The 17,686-nt window shown below is 40.7% G+C and overlaps 1 protein-coding gene across 4 annotated transcripts in view; it reads right to left on the reverse strand.

Annotated features, from left to right (window-relative positions):
* Nucleotides 1-17,686, reverse strand: part of MCC (MCC regulator of WNT signaling pathway) — a 621,876-nt gene that overhangs the window by 153,961 nt on the left and 450,229 nt on the right. For all 4 annotated transcript variants that reach the window (XM_037800700.1, XM_037800699.1, XM_037800701.1 and 1 more), the window contains one exon: nt 510-623. In XM_037800700.1, coding sequence (XP_037656628.1) covers nt 510-623 — 114 coding nt within the window. The remainder of the gene's footprint in view (nt 1-509; nt 624-17,686) is intronic.

A 17,686-nucleotide genomic window follows, 5' to 3' on the forward strand; every position in this document is an offset into this window, starting at 1 on the left:
GTCCAATCACCAATTTGTCAGAAATACAAGAGACAGAAGAACATGTTGAACTACACAATGAGTGCTTGGTCAGCATTATATAGACTGTAGGAAACTCGAAAGGTCAAATGGCCAGAATGTAACAGATAAATAAAAAAGCAAATGAAAAAACTGAGGAAAAACCTACAGACCAAGAAATTTAAAGGAAATACATTTTTTTAAGTGGGCAGGACTAAACTATACTGTCTAGGTATTAAAACTTGAGTGATAAACTATTAAAAAAACACACAAGTAGTACCACTATAAAAGTCAGGGTAGTGGTCACTGTTGGGGGAGGGAAAAGTGTGGAGATTGGGACTGGCACGCAGAGGGGCTTCTGGGATGGATAGCAAAGTTCTATTTTTTGACCTTGGTGGTGAATATGAGAGTACTTGTTCGTTAAGTTTTTTAATTTGTTTTGTAGGAATTTCTATGTCTATATTTTATCTTAAAGTAAAAAGGTTAAGAAAAAAAATTTCAGGATCCCTCACCTGTGCCTTGGCCAATTTCTTTTCCAGAAGGTCCCGTTCCCGTTCTGTTTGCTGCAGACGTTTATTAAGCTCCACTATATCTCCCTTTAGTGATGCCAGGGCTGCCAAATGGAGCTGTGGAAACAGAAAGAGAGGAGCACAAGGTTAAATTGCTTCAGCAAAATCTCATTTCCTTTCCTTCATTCCCTATAATTAGAGTAACTACATAAAAATGTATCATCCAAAATAGAGCAGTTTTGTGAATGAAAATAGATACTATTAATTTCATGGAGCAATGGGCATAAATCAGGTGTGTTTCAGGAAAGTTGGGTTATATGGCCAACTTAAATGTAGCAGGGAGAACACTGGTATGCGTGGGCTGTGGAAACTAATTTTGGATGATAAATCCAGAATAGAGAGCAAAGCTCCTCATTCCAAAGGCTTTCCCTGAGTTACTCAATAAAGATACTAACATTTGGTATGGGGCTGCCTGATTCTCAACATAAAAGATGGTGAAAGGGCAGAACCAAATGAGCTTTCACCTCTGGAAAATATCAAAGTTGAATTGGGCACCCCATATGTTCTGCAATTCATTCACCCAAATTGCTGTGTGTACAATATGCAAGGAGCTTTTAAGAAAAAAAAAACAGGACAGCTCATTTTTAAAGATGTTTTCCTCTTAAAGTGGGGCCACTAATTTTCTTGCCAGCTCTTCCTTCCTCATTGTCTTCCAGGCAGACTGGGGCTGGTCAAGCACATGCTCCTTATGTGCTGGTAGACCCTCTCTCAGGTGCAGAACCAGAACTCTGATAAATTATGCTATGGAAAGACAAACCAAGAATCCATCCAGATACCTTTCCCCAGCCAGCCCTCTCAGGTTAACTGGAGCTAGAAAGACTGATCTTGAACGGATCAACAAGGGGTACCATGCACTTCTAGAATCTCAACCTGTTCAATTCTCAGGTTCTAAACACTGAGCTTGAGCTGCACATACAAACCTACCAAGGTACATAGAAGATGTGCCTAACGTGGGGCTTTTCAGGCTGATAAATAGGACTATCTTTAAGACCCGTTCAAGACATTGACTCCAGAGTGTGATGGTTAAGCTTGTGTGTCACCTTCACCAGGTTATGGTGTCCGGTTGTTTGTTCAAATAAGTACTGGCCTGATTGTTACTGTGATGCTATTTAGTGGATTTAAATCATCAGTAAGTTGACTGTACCTATGGCTGATTACATTTACAATCAACTGAGGAGATTGCCGTCAACAATGAGAAACGTCTCATCTAATCAGGTGAAGGCCTTAAAGGGAGAACTGGTGATTTCAGCAGTCAGAAAGGAGAATTTCCATTTCCACTTCAGCCAGCTTCTCCTGGGGAATTCATCGAAACTCTCACTGGAGTGCTCAGCTTGCAGCCTGTTCTATGGAATTCAGACTTGCCCATCCCCACAATTCCTGTAATAAATCTCATAATATTTACATTATATATATTTACAGTTCTGTTTCCCTAGAGAACCCTGACTAATACACAGAGAAAAATTTGTATACCCTCTTTGCCCTCTGAGTCCCTGCTTCTCATCCATATTCACTGCCAATTCCAGGGCAACACAGACAATTCCCTAGCTGAATTCTACATTAGATTTGGATGAGGGACTAGAATCAGAAAAATCTCTCCTTCTTTATAGGCTTTTTGTAGCTTCTACCGAGAGGGATTCAAAGTAAGGAGTGAGCAAATAAATTTGATCTTTAAAGAAGGACATAGTACAACAGTACACAATTCAACTCTGAAGATTTCAGTTTCTGGGTTAGAAAAATGCTCTTTTCTGCAATCTGTCCCTCCATACTGCATGTTGGCTGATATGCCTTGGGAGTGGGGGTGGTTGGTTGGGGAGAAAGATATATAGGGCAGGCTCTGGGGTTTACAAGCAGGTGTTTGTTAGCCTATAACAGCAGTGAATGTGACTTCATTTAATTGCATTGGTGGCGCAAACCAACAGATCAATACCCGATTTGAAATCAGGAATGCTTGAAATTTAAAAAAGGAAATGTCAGGCAGTCTGGCAGTATTTGCCTTCCTATGCAGGGTTGGGCTGCTCCGAAAAGGTCACTTTGGGTTTCAGACACATTTTGTGTGATGATTTCTCAGCACAAATACCAGTGTATGGTATTTTTGAAAGTGTTTTGATTCAAGTGTGGTGGAAGCAGACACAAATTCACTTCCTTAGGCAGCTGTGTCGCCCACTCAGCCCCTGAGCTGTTAATCTGAGGGTTTTCCTTCAGTGTCAGACACTACGACATGTTATACTATTACGCCAATATACTTTTATGCCGATCTTTACCACCTCACCTCTGGCGAAAAGGATCAAATGCATCAAAAGCTGAAATCTTCCTTAAGAAAAAAAGGAAATGGGAGCAAGGATCGTGGCTGTGTGAGCCTAGCCTTGCTTCCTTCATCAGGCATCCCCCCCCCCTTCTGGGAGAAACGATGGCCTGAAGTGGTTGGGGAAATATGAGGGGGGGGGGTGGAGCTGACAAGAGGTGGCAGTATGCTCTACCACTGATTTCGTGACTAGGACTAGATGGGGAGATACAAAGAGACAGTAGTTATTTCCATCACAGTGCTCTCCGGAGGACTCTAGGATAGGTTACTGTCATGGGGGAGAGAGCCCTAGGACCTCCCTGCATGTGGAGCCGATGCCACCTTCCAGCCTACCAGCTCTCCAGACTGCCAGGAAGATCCATGGGATGTACATTTGGGGCAATTCCCTTCACTTCCCTGGATGGAAGACGTCTATACATGAAAGGAGAAAAGATCCATTGTTCTTAATACTGGGCCACAGATTCCTTTAAGCATCTCATGAATGTGATGGACCCTTTCCCCAGAGAAGAGTATAAACTTGGGGTACATGCATGTTCTCTAATTATGGAGTTCAGAGACTGAACCTTACCCATGAACCCCAAATGAAGAACCACTTGGACTGTATGTCAGCTCTGTGATCCTACACAGGTTTTGTGGACTGTCTCTTGTCTCATAATCATACTTTGAGTGGGAAAAAGGCCCTTGGTATTTGAATTCATCTACCTGCACATTTGCAGGTCAGGATCGGAAACCCAGAAACACTGGTTATTCAAGGTCCAAAGAACAGCTCAGGATGTTACTAATGATCTTTTCTCACTATAGAATGTTGTAACATGACAATAATTTTCAGTTTTTACATGGATGAAAACTTTACTTAAAATATTTTCTTTCTGATTATAAAAGTAATGAAAATGTGCTAGAAAAATCAACTGGAAAGACAGCATTCCAATATTACAGTGGTGGGTACTGGGTAATTTAATACTTTTTTGGGTTGTTTTATAAGGCTTTGTAAAAAGGGAAAGAGGTTATTTTTATATTAAACAATAAAATGGAGTTAAATGAGCGTGTTTTCGGCACATGCAGACCATAGAACAAAAAAAAATGTAAAGGATTATTTTCCTTCCTTGCTACATCTTCTTTCTGGGTTCACCAACTCTTCTGACAGAAGTTTTACCTTAAGAAATGAGGTGGAATAAACATGTTCCTTAATGTTACTAACAATTACTCAGCAGAGGCTACACCTACAGGGAGCTGGAGGTGGAAAGGGAAGAAGTTCACCAACAAGTCCTAAGCCACGTTGCCCAGAATCTGGCTGGGGAAACAGACCATGCCCTTACCACTGGACGGCTGAGGAGGAGAGGAGTTGAGTTCCCACTCCAACAGTGGATGCCATGCACTCCCTGTGAATATTAATTCAGCAACTCTCCTTGTCCCACCTTTTAGCTAACTCAATAATTAAAAGCTGACCAGACATTCCTTCCTTTGGTGTTTCACCCTCTCACATTTGCAGGGCCTGTGGTATCCCTGCAAATCCAAAGCTAAAGTGTTTATGTGTAATGCTACAAGTGGTGTAAGAAGCCTGTACAGTTGTGCCAAGGTGAGCATTAAGAAATAAGAAGTATAGAGGTCTTTACGGGTAAATTTTTAAAAGAGTTATAGTGGGTATAAATTCTGGAAAGATTTACAAAAAGCATAGAAAATGCCAAATATCTATAAATAAGAAAATTGCATTTATACTAATTTTGGCGATCCCTTAACTCATATTCTGGTTTCCAACATGGCCTCTAAGTTGACTCAGAGCTTCACACAAACTATGAAGTACAATTAAGAAGTCATTTTTCTAAACCAAGAGAAAGAAAATATTTGATGTTTGGAATCTGTGCTGGTGTCTTCTCCAACACTCATTTTTCTATACATCCTCAGTCACAGAATCCTGATTTTTAGCTGGTTATACTGCTGTCCAGCTAAAATATCATGGTTCCCAACCTCCCTTGCAGCTGCAGTGAGGTGTAGCCATGCGATTAAATTCTAGTCAATGAGATAGAAGCAGTAGTATTATTCGGGGATTCTAGAAAAATCTTTTTGAGAGAAACTGTGTCCCTTTTCTCTTCCTCCATCCGTGCTGGCTGGTATATTAACGTAATGACTAGAGGTCTAGCAGCCATTTTGTGTCTAAAGATGAGGTCCACACCCCAGGGAGCTGAAAGGCACCCGAGTACCCTAACAACTTTGTGGAACCTAACAGCTTTGGGTTGCCTAACTCCAGACTTGTGTAACAGAAGGGCAAAAAATAGATCTCTGTGTATAAGCCACTATTATTTTGAGATACTGTGGCAAATGAAGCTGATCTGATCCTAACTTATAAAGGGTCAGATAAACTTGGTTTCAAATCTCATTTGTATCACCTGTGGACTGTCTTTGGACAATTTATTTAATCCCTTTGTTACAGGGATGTTGGACAGGCAAAATGAGAAAGCCTCTATAAAGTGACTAGCAGTGTCAGAACCAGATAGGCACTCAGCAAACATGCATTTCCCCTTCCTAGTCATGTTTCATGTCAACACCAACTGAGCATCTTCCCAGACCAAGCCCCATCAAAAGCCCTGAGAGGGACATTCAGATGAGTAAGGCAGTCCTGTCCTGGAGAAGCTTATTGTCTGGTGTACATCATCACAGGACTGAAAGGCCAAAGAGCTGCTTCGCCAGATCCTCATGAAGTCCTACAGCTTATCTGAAGGGAGCTGACTGCCAAAGCTCTTAATTTTCTGTGAAATTTTAACATGAGGCCTAAGTAAGGCAGGATGGGACCTTGAAACTTCCTGTACTAGTTTAGATCTGGTGTACAAAGGATATAAATCCATACATACGTGACATTTCTGGCAATAAAAGGCTCTGATTCCCTAGGCTGTTTTGAACCCTGCTTCACATTCATTTTATGGTGTGTATCCAAAGGGAACTAAAACACCTGGATATTTTGGCTCCAAGATAACAGCCACAATGGTCATTATTTTTGGATGAAATGTTACTGACTAAAATTTCACCGTTCAACTGGCTCACTGAGCCTCTGATGGATAAGGTGTCTGGCCTCCTGGCACCCAGGTGAGAAGTGAGCACTGCCAGTCTGACAACCTCTCCTGTTGGTTTCCCCTGTGCTAAGTGGAGCGATGTCTCTCCTGTTACATACCGGCTACGAGACAAAGGGCTTCGGGCTTTATAAGATGCATCCTGATGACTCTAATGAGCCCCTCTAGCAGCATCACTGTGTACTGTATTCATGGTTATAAGGTGCTTCTCCATTTTGCCACTACTAGCAATAAAAACAATAACAAGCACGTGACTGCACTATCCAGTTTACAAGGCACTCCCCTGTGCATCAACTCACTTGATCTTTACCACAACTCTGTAGCCTCATGGGAAACCTATTATCCCAATTTGCAGACATGGGAATTAAAGATGGGGACAAGCTCTTTTCCCAAGGTACCATAGTTGGTGAGGGGGATACGACACTTGAAACTAGGCTGTAAAACTCTAAACCTATCATTTTTGTTCATCTTTCAGGGACATCATTCTGCTTTTATACTATGAACAGCCCTGTTTTCAAAGAGACCAAGAATTTCTGCAGCCACACCTGAGACAGAGGAATGAGTTCATCCCTTAGAACTTTCATTCAGATACAGGTACCACTGAGCGCCTGATGGTTCCCAGGCCTGAGCCGGTCCTTCCCTGCTTTGTTGGAAGGTGTGCTCATCCAGGACAAACTGTGCTTGTTCTTTCTTTCCCTTCACTTGCTCTGGCTACCTGAGGTGCTGGTGGAAGCCGTACTATTCACTGCCGAGTACCTCTATTTCCTTTCCACAAAGTGGTGGTGGGAACTGCCATTCTGTCCTTTTAAATGAGCCACTTGCCTTCAGATGAAATGTATAATATACAGTGTTTGTTTACCTTTGAGTGATGGCCATGAGTAATGCCAACCTCTGTAACCTAGTGACCTGTTCTACGCATTAAAGGGAAAGAAACAAGTGCAACTAAAGTTTACTGAGCATATATTTTTGGCTGATTCTGTGCTAGGTGCACAGAACCTTTACCTAATCCATCAGCTCCAGAGTCCTGCAGAGGAAAGACAGTGTCCAAACCCCAATGCTATCCCCTGGGAAAATTCTGTTAATTCCAGGCAAATGAGTAGTAATAACAGAAGTAATAATATTAATAGTTAGCATTTGCTGAATATGTAAGGAATGCCAGGCACTGGGATAAGCATGTTCAGTGTAGTATTTTCATTTAATCCTCACCACAATGCTGTAAGATAGGTCTCACTACCTCCTTCTGACAAATAAGGAAACCAAGGCACAGAGAAGGGGTAAGAAATTAGCCCAAGATCATGACACTAATGATTGAAGAGGTATTAACAAAGAAGCACTCCATGACCTTACCTTCTATGCTACATGCCTCACGGGCACTTCCAACTCAACATGCCACCGCTCTCCTTTAGTTTGTGGGATATATGTGCACAGGTAGGCAGGTGGGTGGGAGGATGTGGTAGTGGGAGGTGGGTGGGGACATGGAAAGAAGCAGGGTCAGGATTACCAGGCATAGGTAGCTCTCACGTGATCACAGGAGAGAACAGGGCAAGGTGATGGGGTAAACCCTCTGGTAGTCGTGATAAGATTTGGGGTTGGCAATCAGCTCAGTTCTGTGTGAACCTGGGTGAATCTCTTTGCCTTCCTGTGCTTTTTTTTTTTCTTATCTTTTATGAAAGGATTTGTACCAGATGGTCTCTAAGACACCCCTGGTTTTAAACCTGTAAGAGTGCACACCTGGACTGTGCACCTGGCCATAATTCATCCTGAGTTATGTGCTAGTTGCTTTGCCTTGCCCACTTGTCCCGGAAAGGACCTGATGAAGTTCAACTGGTTTAGAAGCTCTACTATACACAGAACTGATCTGCAAAATTGTTTTCCCTAGAATTTGAAAGAGTACTCAGAATCCACACATATTCTTAGCACTGACAAGAGAACTGATGAACAGCTAGTCCAATTCCCTTGTTGTAATGAAATGAAAGTGAGACCCAGGGAAAACAGGCTTGTCAAACTCAGATTTCCTGGTTCTCTGTCCAGAGGCTTCCTACTGTCCAACCTGGCAGGGAGTGAAGAGGATGTGTATATTCCAGCTCTGCCCTTGAAACTAAGCAGGAGACATCTGCAAATGGAAAAACAGCCTCATTCAGCTTCCTCTCCAAGACTCCCCACTCCCGGGTGCTTTAATTTCGATACATAAAGAACAAGATCTCTGGCAAAAGGGTAGTGTTCCCTGCCAGATGGACAAAATCATGCCTGTTCAGTGGCTTCCAGCGCTGGAACATTCCTATTTACTGCAACGATTCCAGCTAGGGGCACCTGCTGTGTAGTATTTCAAGAAAGGCTGCTCACAGCCTGGAAGCTTAAAACTCATTAAATATCATCCTCAAGACTGCTTTTTGCTGCCATAGATCAACTTGAAAAACAGCTACTTTGGCCTTTTAATATTAACCTGAGAGGCGGGGCAAGATGGCAAACTGGTGAGCTGTATGTTTTAGTTACTCCTCCAGGAAAGTACGTAGAAAGCCAGGAACTGCATGGACTAGACACCACAGAGCAATCTGACTTTGGGCATACTTCATACAACACTCATGAAAATGTGGAACTGCTGAGATCAGCGAAATCTGTAAGTTTTTGTGGCCAGGGGACCCGCACCCCACCCTGCCAGGCTCAGTCCCGTGGGAGGAGGGGCTGTCAGCTCCGGGAAGGAGAAGGGAGAACTGCAGTGGCAGCCCTTATCAGAAACTCATTGTACTGATCCAAACTCCAACCACAGATAGACTGAGACCAGAAACCAGAGAATCTGAGAGCAGCCAGCCCAGCAGAGAGGAGACAGGCATAGAAAAAAACAGCATGAAAAACTCCAAAATAAAAGCAGAGGATTTTTGGAGTTCTGGTGAACACAGAAAGGGGAAGGGCAGAGCGCAGGCCCTGAGGCTCATATGCAAATCCTGAAGAAAAGCTGATCTCTCTGCCCTGTGGACCTTTCCTTAATGGCCCTATTAGCTTTGTCTCTTAGCATTTCAATAACCCATTAGATCTGTGAGAAGGGCCCTATTTTTTTTTTAATCCTTTTTTCCTTTTCTAAAACAATTACTCTAAGAAGCCCAATACAGAAAGCCTCAAAGACTTGCAATTTGGGCAGGTCAAGACAACAGCAGAACTAAGAGAGCTCTGAGACAAAAGGCAATAATCCAGTGGCTGAGAAAATTCACTAAACAACACAACTTCCCAAGAAAAGGGGGGTGTCCGCTCACAGCCATCATCCTGGTGGACAGGAAACACTCCTGCCCATCGCCAGCCCCATAGCCCAGAGCTGCCCCAGACAACCCAGTGTGACGGAAGTGCTTCAAATAACAGGCACACACCACAAAACTGGGCGTGGACATTAGCCTTCCCTGCACCCTCAGCTGGTTGTCCCAGAGTTGGGAAGGTGGAGCAGTGTGAATTAACAAAGCCCCATTCAGCCATCATTTCAGCACACTGGGAGCCTCCCTACACAGCCCAGCAGCCCAGAACCGCCCTGGGGGGACGGAACTCACCTGTGACATAGCACAGTCATCCCTCAACAGAGGACCAGGGGGTGCACAACCTGGAAGAGGGACCCACTCGCAAGTCTCAGGAGCCATACGCCAATACCAAGGACTTGTGGGTCAGTGGCAGAGACAAACGATGGCAGGACTGAACTGAAGGATTAGACTATTGCAGCAGCTTTAAAACTCCAGGATCACCAGGGAGATTTGATTGTTAGAGCCACCTCCCCTCCCTGACCGCCCAGAAACATGCCCCATACACAGGGCGGGCAACACCAACTACACATGCAAGCTTGGTACACCAATTGGACCCCACAAGACTCACTCTCCCACTCACCACAAAGGCAAAGCAGGGGAGAACTGGCTTGTGGAAAACAGGTGGCTCGTGGACGCCACCTGCTGGTTAGTTAGAAAAAGTGTACTCCACGAAGCTGTAGATCTGAGAAATTAGAGATAAGGACTTCAATTGGTCTACAAATCCTAAAAGAAACCTATCAAGTTAAGCAAATGCCAAGAGGCCAAAAACAACAGAAAATTATAAAGCATATGAAAAAAACAGACGATATGGATAACCCAAGCCCAAGCACCCAAATCAAAAGACCAGAAGAGACACAGCACCTAGAGCAGCTACTCAAAGAACTAAAGATGAACAATGAGACCATAGTACGGGAGACAAAGGATATCAAGAAGACCCTAGAAGAGCATAAAGAAGACACTGCAAGACTAAACGAAAAAATACATGCTCTTATGGAAATTAAAGAAACTGCTGACCAAATTAAAAAGATTCTGGACACTCATAGTACAAGACTAGAGGAAGTTGAACAATGAATCAGTGACCTCGAAGATGACAGAATGGAAAATGAAAGCATAAAAGAAAGAATGGGGAAAAAAATTGAAAAAATCAAAATGGACCTCAGGGATATGATAGATAATATAAAACGTCCGAATATAAGACTCATTGGTGTTCCAGAAGGGGAAGAAAAGGGTAAAGGTCTAGGAAGAGAATTCAAAGAAATTGTTGGGGAAAACTTCCCAAATCTTCTAAACAACATAAATACACAAATCATAAATGCTCAGTGAACTCCAAATAGAATAAATCCAAATAAACCCACTCCGAGACATATTCTGATCACACTGTCAAACACAGAAGAGAAGGAGCAAGTTCTGAAAGCAGCAAGAGAAAAGCAATTCACCACATACAAAGGAAACAGCATAAGACTAAGTAGTGACTACTCAGCAGCCACCATGGAGGTGAGAAGGCAGTGGCACGATATATTTAAAATTCTGAGTGAGAAAAATTTCCAGCCAAGAATACTTTATCCAGCAAAGCTCTCCTTCAAATTTGAGGGAGAGCTTAAATTTTTCACAAACAAATGCTGAGAGAATTTGCTAACAAGAGACCTGCCCTACTGGAGATACTAAAGGGAGCCCTACACACAGAGAAACAAAGAAAGGACAGAGAGACTTGGAGAAAGGTTCAGTACTAAAGAGATTCAGTATGGGTACAATAAAGGATATTAATAGACAGAGGGGAAAAATATATATGACAAACATAAACCAAAGGATAAGATGGCTGATTCAAGAAATGCCTTCACGGTTATAACGTTGAATGTAAATGGAATAAACTCCCCAATTAAAAGATATAGATTCGCAGAATGGATCAAAAAAAATGAACCATCAATATGTTGCATACAAGAGACTCATCTTAAACACACGGACACAAAGAAATTGAAAGTGAAAGGATAGGAAAAAATATTTCATGCAAGCTACAGCCAAAAGAAAGCAGGTGTAGCAATATTAACCTCAGATAAAACAGACTTTAAATGCAGGGATGTTTTGAGAGACAAAGAAGGCCACTACATACTAATAAAAGGGGCAATTCAACAAGAAGAAATAACAATCCTAAATGTCTATGCACCCAATCAAGGTGCCACAAAATACATGAGAGAAACACCGGCAAAACTAAAGGAAGCAACTGATGTTTCCACAATAATTGTGGGAGACTTCAACACATCACTCTCTCCTATAGATAGATCAACCAGACAGAAGACCAATAAGGAAATTGAAAACCTAAACAATCTGATAAATTAATTATATTTAACAGACATATACAGAACATTACATCCCAAATCACCAGGATACACATACTTTTCTAGTGCTCATGGAACTTTCTCCAGAACAGATCATAAGCTGGGACATAAAACAAGCCTCAATAAATTTAAAAAGATTGAAATTATTCAAAGCACATTCTCTGACCACAATGGAATACAATTAGAAGTCAATAACCATCAGAGACTTAGAAAATTCACAAATACCTGGAGGTTAAACAACACACTCCTAAACAATCAGTGGGTTAAAGAAGAAATAGCAAGAGAAATTGCTAAATATATAGAGACGAATGAAAATGAGAACACAACATACCAAAACCTATGGGATGCAGCAAAAGCAGTGCTGAGGGGGAAATTTATAGCACTAAATGCATATATTAAAAAGGAAGAAAGAGCCAAAATCAAAGAACTAATGGATCAACTGAAGAAGCTAGAAAATGAACAGCAAACCAATCCTAAACCAAGTACAAGAAAAGAAATAACAAGGATTAAAGCAGAAATAAATGACATAGAGAACACAAAAACAATAGAGAGGATAAATATCACCAGAAGTTGGTTCTCTGAGAAGATCAACAAGATTGACAAGCCCCTAGCTAGACTGACAAAATCAAAAAGAGAGAAGACCCATATGAACAAAATAATGAATGAAAAAGGTGACATAACTGCAGATCCTGAAGAAATTTAAAAAATTATAAGAGGATACTACGAACAACTCTATGGCAACAAACTGGATAATGTAGAGGAAATGGACAATTTCCTGGAAACATATGAACAACCTAGACTGACCAGAGAAGAAATAGAAGACCTCAACCAACCCATCACAAGCAAAGAGATCCAATCAGTCATCAAAAATCTTCCCACAAATAAATGCCCAGGGCCAGATGGCTTCACAGGGGAATTCTACCAAACGTTCCAGAAAGAACTGACACCAATCTTACTCAAACTCTTTCAAAACATTAAAGAAAATGGAACACTACCTAACTCATTTTATGAAGCTAACATCAATCTAATACCAAAACCAGGCAAAGATGCTACAAAAAAGGAAAACTACCGGCCAATCTCCCTAATGAATATAGATGCAAAAATCCTCAACAAAATACTTGCAAATCGAATCCAAAGACACATTAAAAAAATCATACACCATGACCAAGTGGGGTTCATTCCAGGCATGCAAGGATGGTTCAACATAAGAAAATCAATCAATGTATTACAACACATTAAAAATTCGAAAGGGAAAAATCAAATGATCATCTCAATAGATGCTGAAAAAGCATTTGACAAAATCCAACATCCTTTTTTGATAAAAATCACTTCAAAAGGTAGGAATTGAAGGAAACTTCCTCAATATGATAAAGACCATGTATGAAAAACCCACAGCCAACACAGTACTCAATGGTGAGAGACTGAAAGCCTTCCCTCTAAAATCAGGAATGAGACAAGGATGCCCGCTGTCACCACTGTTATTCAACATTGTGCTGGAAGTGCTAGCCAGGGCAATCTGGCAAGAGAAAGAAAGAAAAGGCATCCAAATTGGAAAGGAAGAAGTAAAACTGTCATTATTTGCAGATGACATGATCCTATATCTGGAAAACCCTGAGAAATTGACAATACAGCTACTAGAGTTAATAAATTTAGCAAAATAGCCGGATACAAGATTAATGCACATAAGTCAGTAATGTTTCTATATGCTAGAAATGAACAAACTGAAGAGACACTCAAGAAAAAGATACCATTTTCAATAGCAACTAAAAAAATCAAGTACCTAGGGATAAACTTAACCAAAGATGTAAAAGACCTATACAAAGAAAACTACATAACTCTACTAAAGGAAATAGAAGGGGACCTTAAAAGATGGAAAAATATTCCATGTTCATGGATAGGAAGACTAAATGTCATTAAGATGTCAATTCTACCCAAACTCATCTACAGATTCAATGCAATCCCAATCAAAATTCCAACAACCTACTTTGCAGACTTGGAAAAGCTAGTTATCAAATTTATTTGGAAAGGGAAGATGCCTCGAATTGCCAAAGACACTCTAAAAAAGAAAAACCAAGTGGGAGGACTTACACTCCCTGACTTTGAAGCTTATTATAAAGCCACAGTTGCCAAAACAGCATGGTACTGGCACAAAGATAGACATATAGATCAATGGAATCGAATTGAGAATTCAGAGATAGACCCTCAGATCTATGGCCGACTGATCTTTGATAAGGCCCCCAAAGTCACTGAACTGAGCCATAATGGTCTTTTCAACAAATGGGGCTGGGAGAGTTGGATATCCATATCCAAAAGAATGAAAGAGGACCCCTACCTCACCCCCTACACAAAAATTAACTCAAAATGGACCAAAGATCTCAATATAAAACAAAGGACCATAAAACTCCTAGAAGATAATGTAGGAAAACATCTTCAAGACCTTGTATTAGGCGGCCACTTCCTAGACTTTACACCCAAAGCACAAGCAACAAAAGAGAAAATAGATAAATGGGAACTCCTCAAGCTTAGAAGTTTCTGCACCTCAAAGGAATTTCTCAAAAAGGTAAAGAGGCAGCCAACTCAATGGGAAAAAATTTTTGGAAACCATGTATCTGACAAAAGACTGATATCTTGCATATACAAAGAAATCCTACAACTCAATGACAATAGTACAGACAGCCCAATTATAAAATGGGCAAAAGATATGAAAAGACAGTTCTCTGAAGAGGAAATACAAATGGCCAAGAAACACATGAAAAAATGTTCAGCTTCACCAGCTATTAGAGAGATGCAAATTAAAACCACAATGAGATACCATCTAACACCGGTTAGAATGGCTGCCATTAAACAAACAGGAAACTACAAATGCTGGAGGGGATGTGGAGAAATTGGAACTCTTATTCATTGTTGGTGGGACTGTATAATGGTTCAGCCACTCTGGAAGTCAGTCTGGCAGTTCCTTAGAAAACTAGATATAGAGCTACCATTCGATCCAGCGATCGCACTTCTCGGTATATACCCGGAAGATCGGAAAGCAGTGACACGAACAGCTAACTGCACGCCAATGTTCATAGCAGCATTATTCACAATTGCCAAGAGATGGAAACAACCCAAATGTCCTTCAACAGATGAGTGGATAAATAAAATGTGGTATATACACACGATGGAATACTAGGCGGCAGTAAGAAGGAACGATCTGGTGAAACATATGACAACATGGATGAACCTTGAAGACATAATGCTGAGCGAAATAAGCCAGGCACAAAAAGAGAAATATTGTATGCTACCACTAATGTGAACTTTGAAAAATGTAAAACAAATGGCTTATAATGTAGAATGTAGGGGAACTAGCAGTAGAGAGCAATTAAGGAAGGGGGAACAATAATCCAAGAAGAACAGATAAGCTATTTAACGTTCTGGGGATGCCCAGAAATGACTATAGTCTGTTAATTTCTGATGGATATAGTAGGAACAAGTTCACAGAAATGTTGCTATATTATGTAACTTTCTTGGGGTAAAGTAGGAACATGTTGGAAGTTAAGCAGTTATCTTAGGTTAGTTGTCTTTTTCTTACCCCCTTGTTATGGTCTCTTTGAAATGTTCTTTTATTGTATGTTTGTTTTCTTTTTAACTTTTTTTTTCATACAGTTGATTTAAAAAAGAAGGGAAAGTTAAAAAAAAAAAAAAAAGAAAGAAAAACAAGGAAAAAACAAAAAAGATGTAGTGCCCCCTTGAGGAGCCTGTGGAGAATGCAGGGGTATTCACCTACCCCACCTTCATGGTTGCTAACATGACCACAGACATAGGGGACTGGTGGTTTGATGGGTTGAGCCCTCTACCATAAGTTTTACCCTTGGGAAGACGGTTGCTGCAAAGGAGAGGCTAGGCCTCCCTATATTTGTGCCTAAGAGTGTCCTCCTGAATGCCTCTTTGTTGCTCAGATGTGGCCCTCTCTCTCTGGCTAAGCCAACTTGAAAGGTGAAATCACTGCCCTCCCCCCTACGTGGGATCAGACACCCAGGGGAGTGAATCTCCCTGGCAACGTAGAATATGACTCCCGGGGAGGAATGTAGACCCGGCATTGTGGGATGGAGAACATCTTCTTGACCAAAAGGGGGATGTGAAAGGAAATGAAATAAGCTTCAGTGGCAGAGAGATTCCAAAACGAGCCGAGAGGTCACTCTGGTGGGCACTCTTACGCACACTTTAGACAACCTTTTTTAGGTTCTAAAGAATTGGGGTAGCTGGTGGTGGATACCTGAAACTATTAAACTACAACCCAGAACCCATGAATCTCGAAGACAGTTGTATAAAAATGTAGCTTATGAGGGGTGACAATGGGATTGGGAAAGCCATAAGGACCACACTCCACTTTGTCTAGTTTATGGATGGATGAGTAGAAAAATAGGGGAAGGAAACAAACAGACAAAGGTACCCAGTGTTCTTTTTTACTTCAATTGCTCTTTTTCACTCTAATTATTATTCTTGTTATTTTTGTGTGTGTGCTAATGAAGGTGTCAGGGATTGATTTAGGTGATGAATGTATAACTATGTAATGGTACTGTAAACAATCGAAAGTACGATTTCTTTTGCATGACTGTGTGGTATGTGAATATATATCTCAATAAAATGAAGATAAAAAAAATATTAACCTGATAATTTCATTGAAAGACTCACGAATTACTTTTTTAAACCTCAGATGAAATTCAGTTGTTGAAACAGCATTCTAAGGTCCCTTCAACATGGCAGCACTAGAATATTATCCCCTCAAGAAAAATTCATCCCATCCATTGGTGCCTGACAAAGGTGAGATGACAAAGGGGCACCAGATAACTGTGAAGGCAACCACATCATCATTCCTAGGACTCACTTAGAACAACTCTTCCCTTGCCTCAGATAAGTGGTTGGAGGCACAGCTCTCAAGAAAAGGAGGTGTCCGAGTCTGACCATTCCAGCTTTGAAGCTCACCCTCAACCCCACCCCATGCAAATGTTCCTCCAAAAATAAGTCACCTAGTTTTCACTAGAAATAATATCAGCTGAAGTGTGAGTACTTACTATGTGCTGCCTGTTGCACTAAGCACTTCACATGCATTTCCTCAATTATTCTTCATATAACCCTATGAGCTATTCTTGTGTTGTTTCCTTATGATATAATCCTCAATTTAAAGAGAGAGAAGTTGAGGCTTAGACAGTAACTTGTCAAACTAGTAAGTGGCAGTGCTAGAATGAAAGCCCAGGCCTGTCTAACTCCAAAGCCTGGCTTCATAGAATATCACAGCACTTCTGAGATCTTTGCAGATGCCCAGGGAATTGGTGAGAAGATATGGTCTCAGACAAGGCATGCTTTTTCATAAGGGGAAAAGCAGAATTGCAAAATTAGTGTGGGGGGAAAACGTATAACTCTTTAAAACTTTCAGCATTTTGAGAAATAGAAGACCATGCAGCTGCTATCAAATCCAGGAAGGAATCTCAGAAAAATTAACCCCCCAGCTATTTCCGTATGCTATTAGAGAAAGTTAAAGAGAAAAAAACCCTTAGAAGCATCTATTATGCTAATTAAACATTATATGGGAGGAAAGGTTACTTCAATATATTAAAAAAAACAAAACAAAACAAAAAACTAAATGGTGGAATATTTTATATACAATTATAAAATTTATCATACAATTATAACATTATTATAAATAGGTTACTTAGTATTTTTCTACTAACAGATAAACTCTTACTTTTTATGTAATTTTATTATACAATTTGCATTATTTCATTTTAAAAGGAAACCAAAATAACATGAGTGTATAGGATACTTGGAAAGAAAAACAGGCAAAATAGAGACTGCAATAAACTGGAAGCCCCCACTTAAATTTCAAGGTGGTTTGCATCCTAATGATGCATTATGAAGGAGATAAAGATGTAACAATTAAATCCATCTAATCAGAGGACATGAATATTTTAGTTGCACTAAATACTTATGTGATCCCTGAAGCAGAAACTCCCACAGAGAATTATATAAACAAGAGTGAAAGAGTTCCCTGACAAGGCCTGCATTGTTCACAGATTTTTATATTGATCCAATTTAGCAGGTATTGAATTCCCCATTCCAGAGGAACCAAGTACCTTTAATGGTGAAACAGTCAATAAAGTCC

Source organism: Choloepus didactylus, chromosome 13 (assembly GCF_015220235.1).
Source record: "Choloepus didactylus isolate mChoDid1 chromosome 13, mChoDid1.pri, whole genome shotgun sequence".
In the NCBI taxonomy this organism is placed as follows: Eukaryota; Metazoa; Chordata; class Mammalia; order Pilosa; family Megalonychidae; genus Choloepus; species Choloepus didactylus.